The 19,830-nt window shown below is 49.7% G+C and overlaps 5 protein-coding genes across 5 annotated transcripts; 2 read left to right on the top strand and 3 right to left on the bottom strand.

The window, feature by feature from the left end:
• Positions 1-1,093: 1,093 nt before the first annotated feature.
• EI90DRAFT_3123127 (uncharacterized protein) lies at positions 1,094-4,223 on the top strand (the record flags this gene model as incomplete). The annotated part of the gene is made up of 5 exons (XM_039063574.1): positions 1,094-1,234; positions 1,302-1,394; positions 1,451-1,603; positions 1,659-1,968; positions 2,032-4,223. 5 exons carry the CDS (start codon positions 1,094-1,096, stop codon positions 4,221-4,223), a joined length of 2,889 nt encoding a protein of 962 aa, XP_038916601.1.
• Positions 4,224-4,851: 628 nt separating this feature from the next.
• On the bottom strand, positions 4,852-6,276 carry EI90DRAFT_3289258 (Yqey-like protein-domain-containing protein). The gene is made up of 4 exons (XM_039067156.1): positions 6,165-6,276; positions 6,000-6,091; positions 5,816-5,914; positions 4,852-5,554 (listed from the first exon to the last, which is right to left on the bottom strand). The coding sequence occupies exons 1-4, from the start codon at positions 6,262-6,264 to the stop codon at positions 5,234-5,236; spliced, it is 612 nt and encodes a 203-aa protein (XP_038916600.1). The 5' UTR covers positions 6,265-6,276; the 3' UTR covers positions 4,852-5,233.
• A 2,049-nt stretch (positions 6,277-8,325) lies between these two features.
• Positions 8,326-11,432, top strand: EI90DRAFT_3123125 (uncharacterized protein; the record flags this gene model as incomplete). Its single annotated transcript, XM_039063573.1, has 7 exons — positions 8,326-8,938; positions 9,013-9,154; positions 9,226-9,460; positions 9,549-10,002; positions 10,072-10,148; positions 10,208-10,397; positions 10,450-11,432. 7 exons carry the CDS (start codon positions 8,326-8,328, stop codon positions 11,430-11,432), a joined length of 2,694 nt encoding a protein of 897 aa, XP_038916599.1.
• Positions 11,433-14,432: 3,000 nt separating this feature from the next.
• Positions 14,433-15,087, bottom strand: EI90DRAFT_916599 (uncharacterized protein). Its single transcript, XM_039068237.1, has 2 exons — positions 14,508-15,087; positions 14,433-14,435 (listed from the first exon to the last, which is right to left on the bottom strand). Exon 1 carries the CDS (start codon positions 14,956-14,958, stop codon positions 14,575-14,577), a length of 384 nt encoding a protein of 127 aa, XP_038916598.1. The 5' UTR covers positions 14,959-15,087; the 3' UTR covers positions 14,433-14,435; positions 14,508-14,574.
• EI90DRAFT_916672 (uncharacterized protein) lies at positions 14,712-16,347 on the bottom strand. Its single transcript, XM_039068238.1, has 4 exons — positions 15,869-16,347; positions 15,657-15,762; positions 15,358-15,514; positions 14,712-15,112 (listed from the first exon to the last, which is right to left on the bottom strand). Exons 1-4 carry the CDS (start codon positions 16,078-16,080, stop codon positions 14,988-14,990), a joined length of 600 nt encoding a protein of 199 aa, XP_038916597.1. The 5' UTR covers positions 16,081-16,347; the 3' UTR covers positions 14,712-14,987.
• Positions 16,348-19,830: the final 3,483 nt, after the last annotated feature.

The raw sequence follows: 19,830 nt of genomic DNA, 5'->3' as shown, positions 1-19,830 counted from the left end.
CCCATATTGGGATCAATTATAAGCCAGTGGTTCAACGGGCCTTGCGATCTCAAAAAGCCGAGGTTGGGTCCCACATTGTAGCACTCCTACTCCTTCAACTCCTCAACCATTCATATCCACTTTCGATGCCAAGGGCAGATAAACCAGTAGATGCGTTCAAGCGCCACTGAGCAGCGAAAACGGACATAGGTGGATGAGGTGCTTTCCCGACGTTTGATGCATGCCATCCAGCCGTCTGACTAGTATATCGCAGTGTCCTCTCAAAAGTGCACCTAACGGGCAATCCGTCAAACGTCCCATGGAATAATACTCCCAGAACGCCCAACCTATGAAGGAGCAGATACCGTGCGGAGTGGCATAGTTAGGACCAGTCCCCACTACCTCCATCTGGAGCCACATTCTGATGACGCCGTTGAGCTGGCCATACATTTTTGTCCAAATGGATGCGGTTGCTGATTTGAACGAGAATGAAGTTCTTTCCATCCCGCACGAACGTACGACCCCTCAAGTTGATCTTCACAGTACAACGCCTTAGAGTCGCGGATTCAGACGCGTCGGGTGTAATCAATTACGGTGTAAAGGTGTGAAGTGCAACTGAAAACCGTGCTGGTTTTCTTCCCCCACCCTTGTCAATCGCTTTAGACAGCCCAAACTTGACATTTGTACTTGCCCAGATGTTGGAAAGTGTATTCATGAGGGAGGCCATTAAGGGTTCGATTGTGAACCTTTATGGCGCGGGCCCGCGCCAGTTCAATTTTCAGTACGTTGAGTCGTGCGTTATCGTGGCTGGAACCCTTCGACTTATTAGTAATGATCTAAGGGGATTTCTCCAGAATGGTCGTCTGATGGGTTAGGGTCTCATGTAAAGGCAGGTGACCAGCCTCTACAGTAAGGTCCCATGTCCCATGACAATTCTCAGTTTGGCCGTGGCGATGTCAAAAAATGGGCATTCGGCCAACTCCGCTACAATATTCAGCTGACAGATTGCACACAAGCGCGTGACCACAAGTTGGGCCGACCCGTTCATACGTGTCCAAAGACTGGGGTGGAGAACATCTCGTTGCCACTGTTCAAACCCCGTAGTACATCAGAAATGCCGTCACTTGTAACGAGCAGGCTCACAATCTATGGCGCGTTCTCGACCGTGCTCGTTTCAGCTGTTATTGCCAGTGCATTTCACAAGCACTCCAATTTCTATTCGGCGACTGTTTTCCTGTCGCGTAGCAGCGCGAGCGTAATGGCGAGTTCTTCGTGTGGGATCCTTTCTGATGGTGTTAGCTTATCCATCCACATCTGTTCAGGTCTTGGCAAACTATGGCGTGTTACTCGCTCTCTTGTTTGGGCGATTTCTCCAGCGTTTATTCTTTGGTCGTTTAAGCAACCAGGAAGTGGAGGTCGGTATTTGTTGGCGGATCATGAATTATAGTTTCATTGACGATCCTGCCTCCAGCGATTATACGATAGGACATGGTTTTTCCTCACAGAGTCCCTCCTGGCGTTCACGATATTCCGAGACGAGTTCGATGCTCCATTTGTTGTCATGTTCGGTGTATTACTTTTCTTGAAGTGTTTTCACTGGCTCATTGCCGACAGGATGGATTGGGTGCGCTTCTTATTGATCCCGTTAAAAGTCTGCTTCACTTACATCCTTGTGTCAGATGGACCAACAACCGTACCCTGGGCCCCCTATGCTTTTCCATCTGCGTACCAACGTCATGTTCTTTATCCTATGGACCGTGGACATCCTTATGCTTCAGTTTGCCATCGAAACCGTGCTTACGCATGGTGTGGGAGGAATCGTCTTGTTTGGAAGCGAATACGCCATCTTGTTAGCCTCTTGTTTAAATTCTGTATTGAAGTATTTCGTAATGGTCTACGACCTCCGCCGTGCTCGAACACGCGGAGGCGAGGACGCTCCCATCTGGGAAAACAAGAGCATGTGCATGTTCTACATCGAACTTATCACAGGTATGATTCCATTCAACCAAAAAAACTCTCCCCGCTCACCTTGTTTGTCAAAAAAAAAAAAAGACTTCCTGAAGCTTGGAACGTACCTCACATTCTTCATGATTGTCATGACCTTCTTTGGCCTTCCACTGAATATCATTCGGGACGTTTACATGACCGGCGTGTCATTCTACACTCGCTTCCGTGACCTCCTGCGGTATCGCGCGGCAACCAAAGACATGGAAACCAAATATCCAAACGCGACTCCCGCAGAACTCGAAGTCATGTCCGATAGAACGTGTATCATATGCAGAGAAGAAATGGTCGTGCAATCCAGGATCCATGCAAACCCGCCAGAGGTAGCGTTAGGTCCAAATGGTTTGCCACAACCGGGTCAAACTCTGGGTTTGAACGATCCACCGAAGAAGTTACCTTGTGGGCATGTTTTCCATTTCCAATGCCTGCGATCGTGGCTTGAACGACAACAAAGTTGTCCGACGTGTAGACGTTCGGTGCTTGAGGGTATGAACCCAGATAACACCGATGGGAACGGTGGAAATGCTGCGAATCGACCGAATCGGCACGATGATGGAAACCTGAATGGCGGGAGGCTGCCGTTTGTTCCGCGAGATGTGCCTCTAGGTCCTCCTGCACAACTTGTTGACGGGAATGGGAGAGAACAAAATCAGAATGCTGTGCCTCAGGTTCAGCCCCACGCTCTGCGGAACGGTGTACCTCCGGTCAACGCTCATCAAGAGCTTGCTGGTGATTTGCTCAATGGGTTAGGTGTCACCGGTGCTGGAACACTGAATGACGGTGGGGGTGCTAACCGAGTGAGTGGAACTCAACAGACGCCACCCCGAGCCTTCCATGGATTCAACGTCGGGGGCGTTTGGCACCCTTGGGAAATCAGCGGATTGGACGGAGAGGCCGCTGAGGCATCAGGCCCTAGTACGACCTCGGGTCCTTCTTCCTCCTTCTCGCCTGTTCCGCCCCAACCTTCCGCTCCTACTGCGACAGCTTCTCGCGCTCCAGCGGCATCCTCTCCTGCCGGTCCAAGCGCCACTCCAGAGGGCCTTGCATCTCCCTCCGGGTCGTCGAATGGAACGGTTACTCCTACATCTGCTCCTGCTCCTCCAACGCCTGGATTGCTGCAGGAGGCTGCAGCACAGAGTGCATCTCTTACTCCAAGAGAAGCGGCAGCTGCTGCTGCACTTAAACGGTTCGCGGCCGTCGGTTCGAAATCTGGTCAGTCTTCCGCCACCACTACCAACGTAACGCCGGTCCCTACAAGGACTGTTCCTCCGAGAGCTGAGTCCTTACCCGCAATCTCTACGTTGGAAGCAAAAATGACCCCTCCATCTGCCTCGATTCCATCCCCCACTTCCAATTCATCTTCATTCGTAGGACAGACGGATCCTCCTCCAAAACATGTTTCCGTCCCAACCCTCATTCCTCTCTTCGACCCTTCATCTGTTGCTCATCGCCCTTTCATTAATCTGGGTTCGTTCGCGGATATCTCAATGACGTCAGGGATGATGTCCCCCGCTACGCCTGCATACTTTTCCAACCCACTTCCTTCCTCTTCCTCTACATCTGTATCAGGATTACAACAACCTCCTTCGTTCCCTTGGATCTTGAACAATATGGGTCCTTTTTCAGCTACCTCCACGCCTGCTTCACAAACGCCCGCACGTACACCCGCTCGTGTACACTCTAGCGCAAACCTCAGCGCGATGTTCAGCGCCGCCATGTCGAACAATAATGCGGCCGCTCCTCCAGTCATCCCCATCACTCCAGACCTCAATTCGGGGGCGTCGTTCTCGCCGCGTCTTCTTCCTTTCTCCACACCGAATGCGTTCTCAGATGATGCTGGCCTAAGGAGATTAGATGCTCTCACAAGAGAAGCGATCGATGAAAGGCTCAAAGTTCTCGAGGATGTGCAGATGAAGCTGTGGAGTGCGGCAGAGGAGTTGAAGAGGGTTAAGAGTGCCTTACCTCCCATGACGTCCAGCTCTGCGTCTGGATTGAACTTGACTGGATTGCCGACGAGCCTGCCGGTTGAGGGGTATGTGAGTGCGCCTCAGTCTGGATATGCCTCTGTTGTGCGTAGGTCGGCAGAGGTCGTTCGTAACACGGCCGAGTTGGTGAGTTCCGTTGAGGAAGGGCTAAGAAGTGATGTAGTAGATTCGAAAGGGAAGGGGAAGGGGAAAGCGCGGGCCGTTGAAAAGGAGGAGCCTTCTTCTTCTGTTTTGTTGTCTGAACCTCAACCTTAGCTAAGTTCTCGGATTCTCTCCTTCCGTTGTTGGGGGGGGGGGGGTGCAGGTGCGAGTCAACCATTCATGATCAAAATTGGGTGGGGGGGGGGGGGGAGGACTGGTCTTTCATTCTCGACGGATGCCCTGGTCGTGGATCCCGGGGTTGGGCGATGGGGGGTTTCATCGTTATCTTTGGCGCCCAGCCATTTATCACGCGTCTGTTTACTCGCTTTCCTTTTAAGCATTCAATATATACGTTAGCATGCAAATCAATACTTATTCGACCCACGGGGGGTCCCCGCTGGTTTTTTTTTTTTTAGCTTTGTGTTCATACTTCCCAAGTCAGCATGTAGTTTAGTTTAGTTTTCATATCTATGCACTTTGTACTATCACTGTGGCCAGGCCGGGGGATTGAAATGATCAGCCAATGAGCATTTGGGCAAGTCATTTAGATGGACACTGGATAGACAAAGGGGACGACGTACGCAGCTGTACTGCGATATTGATCGTTGATCAACAAAGAAGTGTTTTTGTAAATTCCTGTTTGCATTAACGCGCCAACTTCCCCAACTTCCCCAACCCCCCCCTTTTCCACATCTGAGAATTTGATTTGGGGGGGGGGGTCAGTAGCGCTAACTTTGCGCATGAAAATTAAAGGTGAACTAGGAGTACACTAGAGGGGAAGTGATGCTGGCCTTTTAGTAAATTGTTACTTAAGCTATTAAGATTAGATAAAGGAATGTTGTTTAAGGGGGAGGGTATCACTCAAGACTAATGCGGACTTGGGGTTGGCGTTTTAGGCAGGGAAAATGCCAAATCAAGTGCACGAAAATGATGTAAACAAATGATGGTATAAACTGATAATTTACCGAGCGCCTTTAACTGCAGATCTCCGACTACGTATAGTATTAGCACTAGCCGCCAATATCCCGCAGGTAAAACGCGCCACAACTCTTTTGGTCACAGGTATCCGCAGGTAATGGGAGGTCCCCCCCCCTCTTGCGGACCAAAAGCAAGCGCATTGGTCATCATGTCGATGGTTGTGACAGGAGGAGTTCCTTGGCCTTTTTGGCGACGACGTCACCAGGTACAGTTCCAGGCTCGACCAAATTCCAAAACATTTTTATCACCTTTCCTTGTAGTGCGCCCGGACCCGGATGAACGCTCCCTGATGAAGATGAAGATATCAATGAAGATCGAACTTGTTGAATGGCATGGGTAAGATGTCTGGTGATCTCCTCATCTGAAAGCGGTGGTGGAAGGAGAGATTTGAGGATGGAGGCTTCTGTGAGTTCTTTGGCGGCTAGATCTGAACGAGAGGCGGCTGTATATTGAGCGGAGGCATCTTCCTGTTTGTGAGCAAATCAGGGGTGTGGGTGTGTGGTTTAAGATGGGGAGTTTTCCATCGCAGGATAAAATCCAAATATCCAATCCGGCCAATTAGTGGCGTAGAGAGAGAGAAAAAGGGGTTGGGTTGGGGGATAGAATGGCGCAATTCATTCAAGCCAGGGGGGACAATGAACCCGTTTGGTTTCATGTGATAGCAATGGGGTTGAAATATCAGATGAGTAAGGTGAGTTTTTGCATTTCAGAAAGCTGGGCAAACGTACACGCCGAGCGATTGATTTATTGATAATGCTGTATATCGCTGCGCTCTTGATAGGAGAGGGGCCAACTTTGTCCGCGTTCGTGATTTCAGCTATGATAGACTTTCCAAATGGCATGATGTCGGTGTAAAGGAATTAATGGACAAGTGAGAATTAGCTGTTTGTGGCCTTGCATCGAACGTTGTACCTTGAGTGTCGTTGAGGTGAGCGAATCCCTTGCTTTCATGGCCGTTATGAGATTTGTCTTGAGCTTAGCGCGGATGTCCACCTGCTCAAAGACTGAACCAACATTGGGCAAGTACAACGGGCAAGTCAATATGATGATAAACGATTCTGATTTATAGGGACATACACAAGCGAGCACACGCATGGAAACCTCGACTGTTCATCGCAGCCTCCCGAATAGGCCGCCAACGTAACAGCATTGAAGCTTTAGGCGCCAGGGTGGACATTTCCGAGAGAGAAAGAGGTTCAATTCAATCCTGACTGAATGTGTCTGTGAATGTGTCTGTGTGGGGTCGCTGCGAAGTTTTCTGCTGAGGTCCCGCTCTTACCCTGGTAATATCGTGCACTTTTAATGCGAGGCAGAACACCTGAGGCGCTTCCTCTGATTACCAATTGGAATTTGCTACTGCGACTTTTGGTATCACATTTCTGATTTACTGGCACTACTTATCGCCTCTCTCGCCAGATGGACCGTGGATGTGGATATGTCGTCCCCCGAAACAATCTACAAGCCCTCAAAAATTAGAAAACTTGGAAGAGAGCTGGTTCGCGTTGGGGCATCATATATGAAATCGGGGCTCCCCTGCAGTTTGAAACTGATGCTGAAGGGGGCTCTCATGATAATCGACCCAAGTACCTCGGTACGCCTTCTCCTTCTCCTATCTATCTCTGGGGGGGGCGGGGTCGGGAGAATCGCCCTTCCGCTCAATTACCCCTTTCCCGTCGCATTAATAGCTTGATTCTTTCCAACAAATCCGACTCATAAACTCTACAAAATATACATTCGGAACGATAATGGATGTTATTCTCTACCACTCTTCTTCATTTGATGCACCAATGCGTCAAATATCCGCAAAGGGAATGACTTCTATGAATACCTCAGCGGGTTTCTGAACATATCATTGGTGACGAAGAGAAACCCTACTCGTGGTTCCAGTTAGAATCATCACAGGGAAGGGCGAGCCTTTCAGTGCGTCAGGGATAGCTTACAAGGACTGGAATATCATTATGAAGGGGGGATCCATGCGAATTCGTCCAGGAGAGACTGAGAAACGCAGAACAAGACGGAAATAGTCATCTGTTCTCATCGGACCAAGGAATGGAACCGGAACCCACGTTTGTTATTTGAACAGGCCATATCATGCATCTCCGGCACTCGGGATATGGTACATATAGTTATCAAAAAGGCTATGCGGATTTCCAAACCAAGGGGTCTCTCTTCGAACTCATTGATTGACACGTTTGCCTCCCCAATATGACTTCATTGGCAATAGTTGGTCTTGGTCATCTCCTTCTCGTTTCCGACCCGCCATTGGCGGTTAGAAGACTTACTACTATTCTTGCTAACACTGGGATCATCAGCATCCCGGAGGCGCCAAGTCGTTCCCCGAGGGATGCTTCTGTATCGCTTCTAAACTGCCATGGTGGCGTGGATAAATGATGGGGAGGGCTGGGAATAGTGATCAACTCTAAGCAACTTCATGCCTCCGGTCTATGCACCCGACGTCGTTGCCAGGAAACCAAGAAAGGAGATCAAGGATGGTGTGGATATGATATGTACTAGGCGTGTTGGCGATCAGCTATGACACATCGTGCGTGGCTTGTTTGGGATGGCGGCTATGTCCAACGTTCGTACATATATCGCAGACGAGTTAATTGGATGGTTGAACAGTTTGCGCGCTGGTCGCCCTGATTGCATAATGTTTGTATCCATAGCGCCTTGCAGCACCTGTACATGGAATATAAGATTAGTGGTTGCCCGACTTGAACCGCCCTCCGTTTGACCCGGGTAGATTCCAAGAGTCCGAAATTATCTTCCATTGCACACTCCGACCATTTCCCACCCACATCTCTTAGGACATTCGGCGCTGCCGTCCTCGCGCACAGCCCTGACGCCCATAATTAAGTAATTTCTCCAAGTATTATTAATTGTTGGCGTTGCCTCATGAACTAGGATGCCGTTGTAAGGTGAAGTGGTTAGTTGTGCCTCATAAAATAAAAATCAACCTGGATCCTCCAAGTCCCAACGGCAGACCATCCCCCAGCAGTTCCTAGTCCAACTCTTCGCAACTTCCAGTTCTGGGGGGGGTCTGAGATCTACCCAGCATCTGTCATCAAAAATCGCCGCGTCCGAGAATACAAAAAGCGGAGCTTATGTCAGCAGTTGCAGGTGAAGCTGATGGAGAGCCCCGCCGTGGCCGGCCAATCGGCAGAGTTAACAAGCCTTCTTCTCTGATCGTCGTTTCGTCGTCCCCCAGAAACACGTCGAACGTGCAGCCATAACCGCAATGGATGGTCATTCGCCTTCGCCTCTGGCTATTATGCAGAACGACGGTGGTGCCAAACCAAGTGCGTTGACTGATCACGACAGCTCTCAAATTGCTCTGGAAGCAAAAAAAGAAGCTACTTCACCCATGACCGAGCTAACTCCCCGTCCTCCTTCACTGACCTCCGCGGAAAACTCCTCCCAACGCCCTCCGACTTTGAGCCCTAGGCAATCTCACACCGGCGATATCAGAACCTCTACTCGTCATCCTGCAACCCATACTCCACGCTCGCCTTGTTTCGTCCATTCCTTGCTTGACCAGGGCGCATCCCTAGCCGACTGGCTTTATAGTGCTCAAGGTTCAAACCGGTCATCATCGAGCGAAACAAAGGCAAGAAGCAGCTCGTCAAGCGACAAAGCACAGACGTTCGTAGATGAGATGATCATCGGCGAACCAGAGGTTGCTCTCGCAAAGGGACTTGGGCTGCACAACGCTCACGGCTCGACCGCTCATCCTGCTGCACCGCCGTCAGATGATTGGGAAATTGATAGTAGTAGCGATGATGAAGGGAATAGCTTTACGAAACGATTGGCCGAAACAGCCGTTGGAGTCCGCGAATTGAGCAAGCAACTAGGTATGAATACAAATCCCCCCCCTTTTTTGTATGTGATCGACACCATCCTCACTCACAATTACGGCAATTAACAGGTCGCGCTCGCGTTCGGACTAACATCCAAAGCGTCCTGATCGTTACGAAGGCGAGGGACAATAGGCTGATAAAGCTTACCAGTGAATTAGCCATCTATTTGATGAAAAAGCGTACTTGCAATAACACTCGTGGATTGATCGTGTAAGTTCTGAATGGAGCCGATCATAAGGGGTGATTTGTTGAATATCCACTGAATTGAACCCTTGATCTAGGTATGTCGATAAACAGCTAAAGCGTTCGAAGCGTTTCGACGCTGCTGGCATGCGGGATCAATACCCCGAGTTTTTCGTTCCTCTACCTCGACGCCGTACAGCTAGTTCGACTTCGTTACCTTCGATGACAAACGAAAGTCTAGTCTCAGGGCCCACTGCCGAGGAAGGTCAGCTTCGTTATTGGACTAGTGAAATGTGCAGCAAAAGTCCCCATTGGTTTGATTTTGTCGTCACGGTATGTTTTTTCAGAAATTAATAAAGCAAGCGCTTGAATTCGATTTTTTATTTTTTTAATTGGTTTTTGCATCTCTGGCCGATTTCAGCTCGGGGGTGACGGAACCGTGCTTTTCACTTCATGGTTATTCCAGCGCATCGTACCTCCCGTCCTACCCTTCGCTCTCGGTTCGCTCGGCTTCCTCACGAATTTTGATTTCGCCGACTATGAAGGGGTTATGGATTCTGCAATTGACAATGGTATTCGTGTTAACCTCCGAATGCGATTCACATGTACTGTTTACCGAGCCGTCGCACCAAAGGCGGGAAAAGGGAGAAAAGCCATTAAGAAAGCCGAGACGGGCGAGATTCTCATGAAGAATATAGAGGAAGGAGGGTGGGAAGCTTTGGAAGGTGGGGCAATACACTCGACAGGTGGAAGTGGGACGAAGGATAAAGAGATCATGTGTTTTACGACGAGGCCCGTCGAGAGCTTTGAAGTTCTAAATGACCTTGTTGTTGATAGAGGACCGAGCCCGTACGTTTCCCTCCTGGAATTGTTTGGTGAGTTATCGTTTGTCCGATGAACAACCACCATTCTGCTCAAGCAGTTGTCTCACATGCTTGATTAAGGGGATGAACATCATATGACAACAGTACAGGCGGACGGGCTCACGGTGTCGACACCCACGGGGTCAACGGCATATTCGGTAAGCATGGATTATAATCTACTTGCCATGGTCATTTTTTTAGACCCACGAATTGTTAGCTGTCTGCTGGAGGCTCGTTGGTTCATCCAGAAATTCCCGCGCTCCTGATCACACCCATATGTCCACATACATTGTCTTTCCGTCCGATGTTGCTACCAGATACGATGGAACTGCGGATTTGCGTTCCATATAATTCTCGCAGCACTGCATGGGCGAGCTTTGACGGTCGTGGACGTGTTGAATTGAAGCGTGAGTTTTCTTTCCATAATGCTGGTGATCAACGCTCATGTCTGGTTGGAAGAGGGTGACCACATCAAAGTGACAGCCTCAAAGTATCCATTCCCAACGGTGTGTGCCGATAAGCAGAGTACGGATTGGTTCCACGCAATATCACGGACCTTGAAATGGAATGAACGAGAGAGGCAGAAAAGTTTTGTTGTTGTTGAGGAAGGACCTACGCCGGCCCGGCGGCAGTCAACAGTCGATTCCAGCACCGGTGGCACAGATGATGAAAGGTCAGAGTACATCCCTGTTGACGAAGAGGATGAATTAGACGAGGACGGAGAAGAGGACGAGTTTGACATTGATGATCTTAGCGGGGAAGCATCGTCGAAGGAAGCCACCGATGAGACATCGCCATCGCCGCACGAAACAAAGCCAGACCAAGGACATTCCTCGGATCCGTTCCGTGAAAGTCCAGGAAGTGGGCTCGCCTCTCCCGATCGCTTCGCGGATGCACACCCACATCCTCCTTCCCTCCACCCACGACACCTCATCTCTGATGCAGCCTCCAAGATCCAACACGCTCCAAGCCTTCAAGCACATTCGAATCCGGACCTTGGGAATTCAGAGCCTGTGTTTCTGTCATCGAGGTCACGTACCTACCATCATCCACCGCGCGAACTGTATGATAGTGACGGAGGACGTGACGGACACCGAGACCATATTCGTGCTCCCGAGTCCACATTCCATTCAAACAAGAGTCAGATCCCCAGAGATCGCGATATCGAAGCAGAGAGTATGTTGACGTCGAACGGCACGCCTTCTTTGGGAGGAGTTGGATCGATGCTGTCGAAATCGCACTCCCATAGCACGGTAACTCATTCCACTTTGACTCCACGACGCCCTCGACGTAGGCCTGCACGATCTGCGTCGGCACGGAGGCCGAATGAGACGACACGACCTAGGCGAGGAAGCCTCGACGGTTTTGTCGCCGCGAGACATGCATTTGCAGCCTGGGGGCTCGATGAGACTGACAGTAATGCATCCGACAGTGATCCCTAATCACGCACGTATTTCTTTTTTCATTTGGCAGTACTTCTAGTTTTATTTGTTCATTAACGAAATTTCCTAATCCTTGAGTTGATGTTGTTGTTGGACTCGTATCTTGTTACGCTGCGAGCACGACCATCCCGGCTCATTACACCGTGCGGTACATGAGGGATTCTTCTTCCATAAGTGTGTCTAGGTGGTGAATTCGAGATCGTCCGGTTGTGGCGTCGGGGGGTTGGTCAGGATTATGTGTAACTACAATCTTCTCTATGTCTCATCTCTCTGAGTGTCCGTCCCTGCTACTCGGTTCTCCGGATCTGCTTCTGCTCCTCTTGTCCGGTGCACGGAATCTTTTGAACCCTAATTGGAATCATTAGTGATTAAGGCTTGTTAGTCTTGAGAGACAGCAACAGTTGACTCCCCACGTTATGTCGGTGAGACTCCCGATGATTGATCTATTTCCTGGCCACTCGGTCGTTACCTTTTTCGTTGCTCTATCCATGGCTGCTATTACACTCACCCCGTCCAAGCCAGAGATTTCCGCGTAGGAAAGGGTGGGGATTACATGGTGATAATGCAATTTCGGCGACATTTCCCACATCGGATTATTCGCTCTGTCCGTCAGCGGATCGGGCTGGGAAAATGACCGGGATGTTGGGGTGGCTGATTATCCATCATATTGACTTCCAATCAAATGCACAACCCTAAGTACTGATCAATCTCCATCTCGATGTACATAAACGCTAAAAGACAGAGACACCCTTTGAACACTCTTATTTCTACCTCCATTTCCCCATCGTTCTCCCTGTATTACCTGGAAACTAGCGTCCTTGAATGAGTACTAGCCAGATCTACCAAGAGCCATCTGATGAGTGCCTGGGCGACTCCCAACACACACCGCCTGCTGGCGACTCGATTAGAACTGGGGACAGCAATGGAACCTTTATGTTATTCCAATCTCCACCAATCCCCAGTAACCCCATCCTCCCAGAGTTTGGGTATTAGAACGGAACCCAGGGGCACTATGCACAAACAGGTACGTCAAGACATCCACTGAGTTCTTAACATTTCAATATGTACCAGTTCAACACGCTAGGACCCTCTGCCCCCATGTCACTGCTCAACGATCGGAATATTGGAATGGTGAGAGCTCCTGTGTTCGCCGGCCACAGCCCCCACACTCGCTTGCCGGTTCACAAGAACTCCAACCCACGACACCTAAACCACCATGTCATTCGGCACCCGCAGCCACAGGCTACCTCAGAGGCAAACATCAGAGCGACCCTCAGTGATTCGATTCAGCCACTGGCTCAGGATTTGAGTCCATCAAAGAGGAAGCAAGCGAGCTGAAGCGAAAGCTTGATGAGGAACCAGATGACAGCCGCTGTGACGTGTGAAGGGAACGAAGCGACGTGGGGACCAGTGATTTGGCCAGATAAAGCTCGAGTATGTACTGGGACTATCATTAGTGCTAGTACTGGTGATGCACAAAGCTGACAATGATGTTTTAGGACTTGATGCGGCAGACTTTTCGCCACATACTGGAGATCACATCAAAGACGCCAAGGATGACAGAGGAGGCTGAAGCCTGGGGAACCCGCGCCGGAAAGAGCAGCCGGGACTCCTCTCTTCCGGCCAGATTGGCGACACCATGCAAATCACCATCTCAACGAGCCTGCGATCAACCAAGCTCAGAGTTGGTAGGTCATCAGGTATTACTATGCATTGGACAAATGCCGCCAGGATGACATGGATGCCAAAGCCCCGGCCTCTTAAGTTCGCAAGTCATTCCTGTCAAGCAATATCCCAGTCTCCCTAAATTGGCAGTTTGGCGCTCATTGGTATCCCAACAACTTCCTGCAGAACAATCGGCTCAGATGAGAATCACGGAGGATCCTGAAATGGATAACAAAAGGTGACGATAACAGACGGGATGATCACATCGGAGGATCTAGCAACAGTCAGAAGGCTCGAAGCAGCATATGAGGCTGATAACGAAGACGAAAGCGCGGGCAATGAAGGCGAGGTTAGCGCAGGGGCGGCGGTTAAACAAAGTAAACAGGTGACAACAACAACGATCCGCAAGGCAGAGAATAACTTGATGTTAATTTCCCCATCATTTCCACTGTCAAATAGCACCCCATCAATTGTCCATCACATGCAGAAAGGGCTTCGGAAATTTTTAGTTTATGTACATAAACGCAGTGACCAAGTACGCTTAAAAGCTCAACGTTTGCTGCATGCATCATGATTGATGGCCTAGCTCAGTTCTCTTTGTGTAAATTGCGTTTCTACACTTGAGATTGAGTACCGTTTGACGTTAGTTCACGTCGTACTACCAGTTTGTTACTTCTGAATTATATAATGGATAATCGAATATAAATATAAGAGCCGCCATGCATTGTCCCACATAGGTCATCGTAAATCTGATCAGTTGTACCCGTGCTTTGGGAACCGAACTAAAGCAACAAGCTGCTATAGCTATGAAAGAGAGAATTACACGGCCGGATACTAAACTCGACTTTATATGATGCGCAACGCCACAGCCGGATGGACCGACGATCTATGTTTTTTTTTTTTTCCCAACCGCATCCGTGGGTGTTTGGAAGGGTGCATGTGTCCTTGTTCATCACCCTCTTTCCAGGTTCACTCCAGCGTCAAATATCCGTGACGCCCGGAACCAAACCCCCCTCCCCCCCCAAAAAAAAATCCAATATCGGTTGGGCTAGAACGTCTTCTGAAAATTATTTGTATTTACGCATACGGTATAGATGGTTACAATGGGCAGATTCGGTTCTCAGAATACGGCATTCGATCAGCAAGAAAGCAGACGATGACGACGACTCGCGACGACTGAGTCCAGAACAAAACGTGGGAGATCGAATCGCACGAGAAGAACAAGAACAGTTGATTTTTTTTTTACATTGGTACTTTGAGAATTAGGAAAGAGGCGGTGGCGGAAAGTACGGAAAGGAGAGGGTATAATGTTCGTAAAAAAACAACCAGTTAGGACTTCTGGTCCCAGAAGAGACGAGGAAAACGATTCAGCATGCATGTAATACAGCCATGGAAGTCCGTATAACTCACGGAAAAAAGGGGGCATTTTTTTCACATTCGACAAGACAAAAAAAAATTGGTTACAAATGAACCTCGATCAGTACATGTATCCGGGTGATCCGGCATAACTAAACGACGACGCTCTTGACCTCGCATGCGGAACCATTAGTCCACCTCCAACAGTTGCAGGCTGATATCCATATGCGGAGGTAGCTGGGTACCCAGCAGTGGGATATCCCACTTGCTGCCCGGCATATGTAAGCTGTGGGTAGGAACCATACCCTGCTCCAAAGCCCGACGGAATAAGGGCACCGGTAGACCCAGTAGAAAGGCGACGGCGACCTCCATAATGGGAATATCGCTCATCATCGTCAGAGAGATAACTGTCATCGTAATAGTCATCTCCGTAAGCCGAAGAGATCGATCCGTGGCGATGGTATCCCCTTACGCCACGACGGCGATCCTGGTGTATCATTACCATGCGGCTTCAGTACAACACCGAGCAGCTGATCAAAAAAAAAAGCAGTGACGTACCCTTCGAAAAAGCCTCTCAGCGGTAGCTGCAGCTACTTCGCATGTTTCCCTCCTTCCGTACCTGTCCGAGGGTCGTTGGCAATATGACCATAGCTTGGTTGCTGTTTTGGGTTGGGAAGGAAATGAAAAAGGTGGAAGGTCGTGCCATTGTATAGGCACGCGGAGCCGGACCAAAAGCAAGATGAAACGTCATAGAACAGATGAACAGCGACGTTTTTTTGTTTTTTGTTTTGGTCACATCGATCGGATGGCAGGAGATGCGTTATAGAAGAGGAAAGGGAAGTTGGAAGATGAAGAATCAGTAAGTCAGCAGAATCTCGAAAAAGCTGAGATTTGTCACACCCACCCTCGGCGATGGCCAGCCCTGCCAGGGCTTCTTCTTCCCGGTCACGATCGTCCGCCAGGGGTGTACGATAGATACCGCGATGGTATGTGAAAAGACGGTAGGCTTCATACCCCGCGGCAGCACCGAGATCCGCTGGGGGGAGTGAACCAATATCGATCTGATGAGTGGTTACGTGCCCCCGACGTAAATGCGAAGGCATATAACAGAGATCGTCGATTGGAAAAGGTTATCCATAGGGAAAGCACAGAGAGGTGCAATGAGTGGCGTAGTTTTGTGGATGAGGGTCCAAATGGACGTACCATTCCACCGTAAATACGCCGGTGCCAATGTCTAGCTTCAGAGGGTCCAACGCTCGACCCTCCAACGAGGCTCCTCAGCCTCGACCACACGTAGTCGAACAGGCCGCTATTGATAACGATTCACAGTTTCCAGGAACATAAACGTCATCGTGTGATGAAAGTGGAAGGTAGAGATTAGCAAGGCAGCGTGGCTCGGAGGGGACGTACTGAACCAGTACGAGACGTACACATCGCTGTCAGCAAAATTGCCATTGGCCAATCGATAATGGGCCTGGTAGTAGTCCTGGCCGGTCCAACTGGGCTGGGGCTGATAAGTTGGCACTGGGGGAGCAGCGAACTGGTAGCCTTGGGCCATAAGTTGCTGCGCGTACTGTTGTTGACCCCAGTAGGGGACATGGGACTGATAGTAATTGTAATACGCCATTGGGGTACGTGTGGGGTGTAAGGTGGGAGGGATGGGGTAGTTTAGATAAGCCACTCCTCAGATATATGCAGGCGGATGGGAGCACAAGTGCCGGAAGATACTTGTGCAGTAATGGGTGTTCTCAATGCGAGAAGTGGGGGGGTCGTCCTTATATGAGTGGCAAGTGGAGGTATTTGGTTGACTCGGTGATGTGAGCCACCGGCCCTGAGATCCCCCAAACAAGTTGTTCGCAATTTAAATTGATAGATTGACGCGGGGGTGCAGATCAGAATCAATTGATTGCTCTTGCCACAAAAGTCGGGGCCGCGCGCCTCGCCACTGGATGCTTTACAAAAAAAAAAACAAGCAATGTAGTCAATGCCGTGCAGGGCTGGGGTAGCTGCAGGACTGTGGGGAAGCTGGGCTTTCCCAGAAGGTAGATGCGGAGCGGCGCGGAAAACGGACTGTGATGTAGCGGAGACTGTTATGAGAGTAGAGAAGGTAGGGTGTCAATGTCTTCGAGATGAATATCAGTGTGCGTTATTTTGGAGCACAGTTGCCGTTGGAGCGATATTGTCAGCCAATCAGACGATGTCCGAACGTTTTGCAAACGCCAGCAGAAAGTATCACGCGAAGTCACTTATTGGCTCATTCCAACTTTGTGGAGTCACTCACCCACTGTGCACGTTGTTGAGGGTAGGCAGGCCAATCACGGTCACCGTAAGATGAAAGGAAGCTGGAAGAGAGGAGAAATGGGGGTTGGAAATAGAACTGAGCTAGTGCTCGAAGAATAGCGACAGCAAAGCAAACTCATTTGACCCATTTTCTTATAAGCACCATGAATCGCACGGTAGCCGGTAACCACGCGACACTTGGGGGGAAGCCACCTGATAAGCTGCGGTGTCTCAGGTGTAGGTAGTGTGTGCACCGTAAGCGTAAGTTCCGCGTGGGCGCTTAGCAGGCGCTTGTAGAAGGTATTTTGGGAATATCGTGGACAAATCATTAATTGAATAGGTTGACAAATCAAATGGTCCCCCATTCAATCGGGTCTCCAGATGACAATTGCGCAGCAATTTGAGACATTTGCCATCTCACATCAGCTACCTTCCACCTGAATCTTGACGCCCCATTTTCGTCTGTTTTCGTTTGGCGGTGCCGCGCTCTCAATATTAGACTTTCCATCATCCGCAAGTCTTCTGGGACCACATCTGATCCGAATTGAAGACCGCAGAGCACCCCACAGCCTCAAGGCAGTATGCCGCTTTATGGTGAAGAATGCGCGGCGCCAGCTCTCTCTCGGATGTCTGCGTTCCACGAGGTTGCATCTTATCCCTTTTGAAAAGATTGAGTGACTCCACGACATTCACTTGATCGGGCTTCCAAGCGATCCCAGTTTTTCGAGTTTGGAGGAGCTTCCTCATGACTATCCTCTGCGATGACTTTGTTTGAATGCATGACTTGAACTTGATCGGCTGACTCTTCTTCTCGTTTCCGAAGAAGTGAATCGCCGGGATTCGTAGTGAAGCCCGGTACTGTTTAACGCTGGCCTATCACCTCTGACCCTAATAACCAATCCAGAAACGGGCCAAAATCTCGCAGGCCCAAGAAGTTAGATATATGGGCCGCGTGTTGTGAATGAATTTACTCCAGTGGACTGAACTGACGCGGGTTCAAGTCTCATTTGTATATCCATCCACACAGAATTAACAGGAGAAATCACCTTCTAAAGTGCGCTTTGATCTGGCTGCTCCATAGTACAGTATGCTAGCTTTCGTTGTCCATGAGGCGGTGTTCGGCGACCGATTTCTCGGAATTGAACGTTTCCTTGATGACGTACTACAAGATCTCAGGAAGAACCCGGCCAGTGGCTCCTCAAAGGTCGACTGGTTGCTTGGATCATGCAGGCTCATTCCTCAGACTCGCTGCTGCAGTATATACCAGATACCAGATAGAACGTAGATTGCCAATATTTGGCTGCATCCTTAGGGGCACTACTTACCGGGCTGCACTGCCCTGCTTGTTTGAATACTTTTTGTCGAAGTGTCCATATCTCTTAGAAGCGCGGCATCATCCCCCCCCCCCTCAACGCACTCCTCTTCGTTGTCTAACGCCCCCACTTCGGGAATCTTGACTTGACGGAAGGCCAGGAGGATTATTTTGCATTTGTGCGAGACATGAATTTACATAATCATTCCCTTGCTGTGTTATTTTTTGGGTCCTCGTGAATCTGACGTGCTTCCCCCTTACCTGCACTGCACTGCCATTCTCTCTCCTTTCGATCTTGGCAAGTCTTGGCACCCTCCAGCAGGCGCCCCCGGCCATTCGCTTCTCGCTCGTCGGGCCCACCCACAGATCGTCGAATGTTTGGCGATTGCTAGCCAGGCTCCCTATCGATTTACACACAACCCAAATTAGTGCATGATATTCGTGATCCCCCCTCGGCACGAGTCTGTGGCTTGAAAGATGATGACGCTTGCGGTGCATAAAGGGGGTCTTCTATCCACCCCTTAGTCGACATCAACCGCTCAACAGCTGAGGTCTATTCGGATAGTAATAGTTTGAATTCGCTGCACTACTAAAGATGTAAAGTATTCGCATTTATACATGCCATCATGATACTATTTGGCTTCATAATTCAGCTCTTATCTTTGAAGATCGATTGGTCGGGAATTGTCGCGTGCATGCGCGCGCGAGAGCGCGCGTTCATCTCGTAAATTGCGGAACAGTAGGTACTGCTATATATGCTGTTATTTCCCCGGAGAGCGTTGTAGATCATTGATAATGATAACGGTGGAATTCGACCCCCAACTCCGTGATAAGATACAAGTCAAGGCGAATCGATTCTATATCAGGACGGTAGAAAGGAGGTGCGTGGCCAGGCGTGGGGGTTCCTATATAGGAGATGAGCGTCATGTAAATAAAGCAAAGAATCAGAAAGAGAGGACAGGATCACAGTCACGGACCGTTCCTTATTACAACTTCAACAGTGGCGCGCAGCTGCAGCTCGTCGATGGGTGTTCCCCGTTGCAGTTGATACATTTAGGTGGTGGTTGTCGGGGTGGTCAGTTGATAAGTGACCCTCATCATTGCGTGTGTGGCACCGGTATGCAGACTTTCACTGGGAGGGATGCACATTTCTGGCAATGCATGGGCTCCCGGACGCCGCCGCGATCCTTTTCTCAGGGCAACCAACTGCCAAAAAAAAAAACAAAGTTGAGGCACTCTGATTTGTTTTCAGTTTCTAATTGCCCAAGCCAGCCAACCAAGCTGGTGGTGAGGTGGGACTGAAGTTATCCTACAGCGGGCTGCACTCCTCCCCGAAGCTAGGGTAAGAATTTATCCAGGAGTGTGTGCAGGGCATGTCCCGGTGGTCCTTGGTGGGGACTTCATCAGGTTTCTTGCAGTATAAGGCTTTATTCTGCCAAGCCGTCGTAGCGGTAAGGTCGAGTACCATCAATGACACTGACTGTGTCACCTTTGAAGGGTGCCAGATCATTTGCGTGTGTTCCAACCGCTTCAGTGACGAAAAGGTAACCTCATGGCAGAGCAGTACACGGTCAGGACTTGTTTGTCCGCTGTAGAAGCGATTTCCCTTAGGTCAGGCATTGATACATCTGACTGGTTGAGGGTTGTATGTAGCAGTTATGAACAAGGAAGCGGTGGGATCAGTGGCAGATAATCGCAACCAGCTAGGGTGATTCTTCTCTGAGTTGGCAACGATTGTTCGGTTTCTTGGTAAGTTTGATCAAGGTGGGGGAGGGGGGCTCTGAG

Source organism: Cantharellus anzutake (genome assembly GCF_015039405.1).
Source record: "Cantharellus anzutake strain C23 chromosome Unknown EI90scaffold_21, whole genome shotgun sequence".
Classification (NCBI taxonomy): Eukaryota; Fungi; Basidiomycota; class Agaricomycetes; order Cantharellales; family Hydnaceae; genus Cantharellus; species Cantharellus anzutake.
The sequence above is the reverse complement of the archived record's forward strand: the minus strand, read 5'-3'. Positions and strand labels throughout refer to the sequence as shown.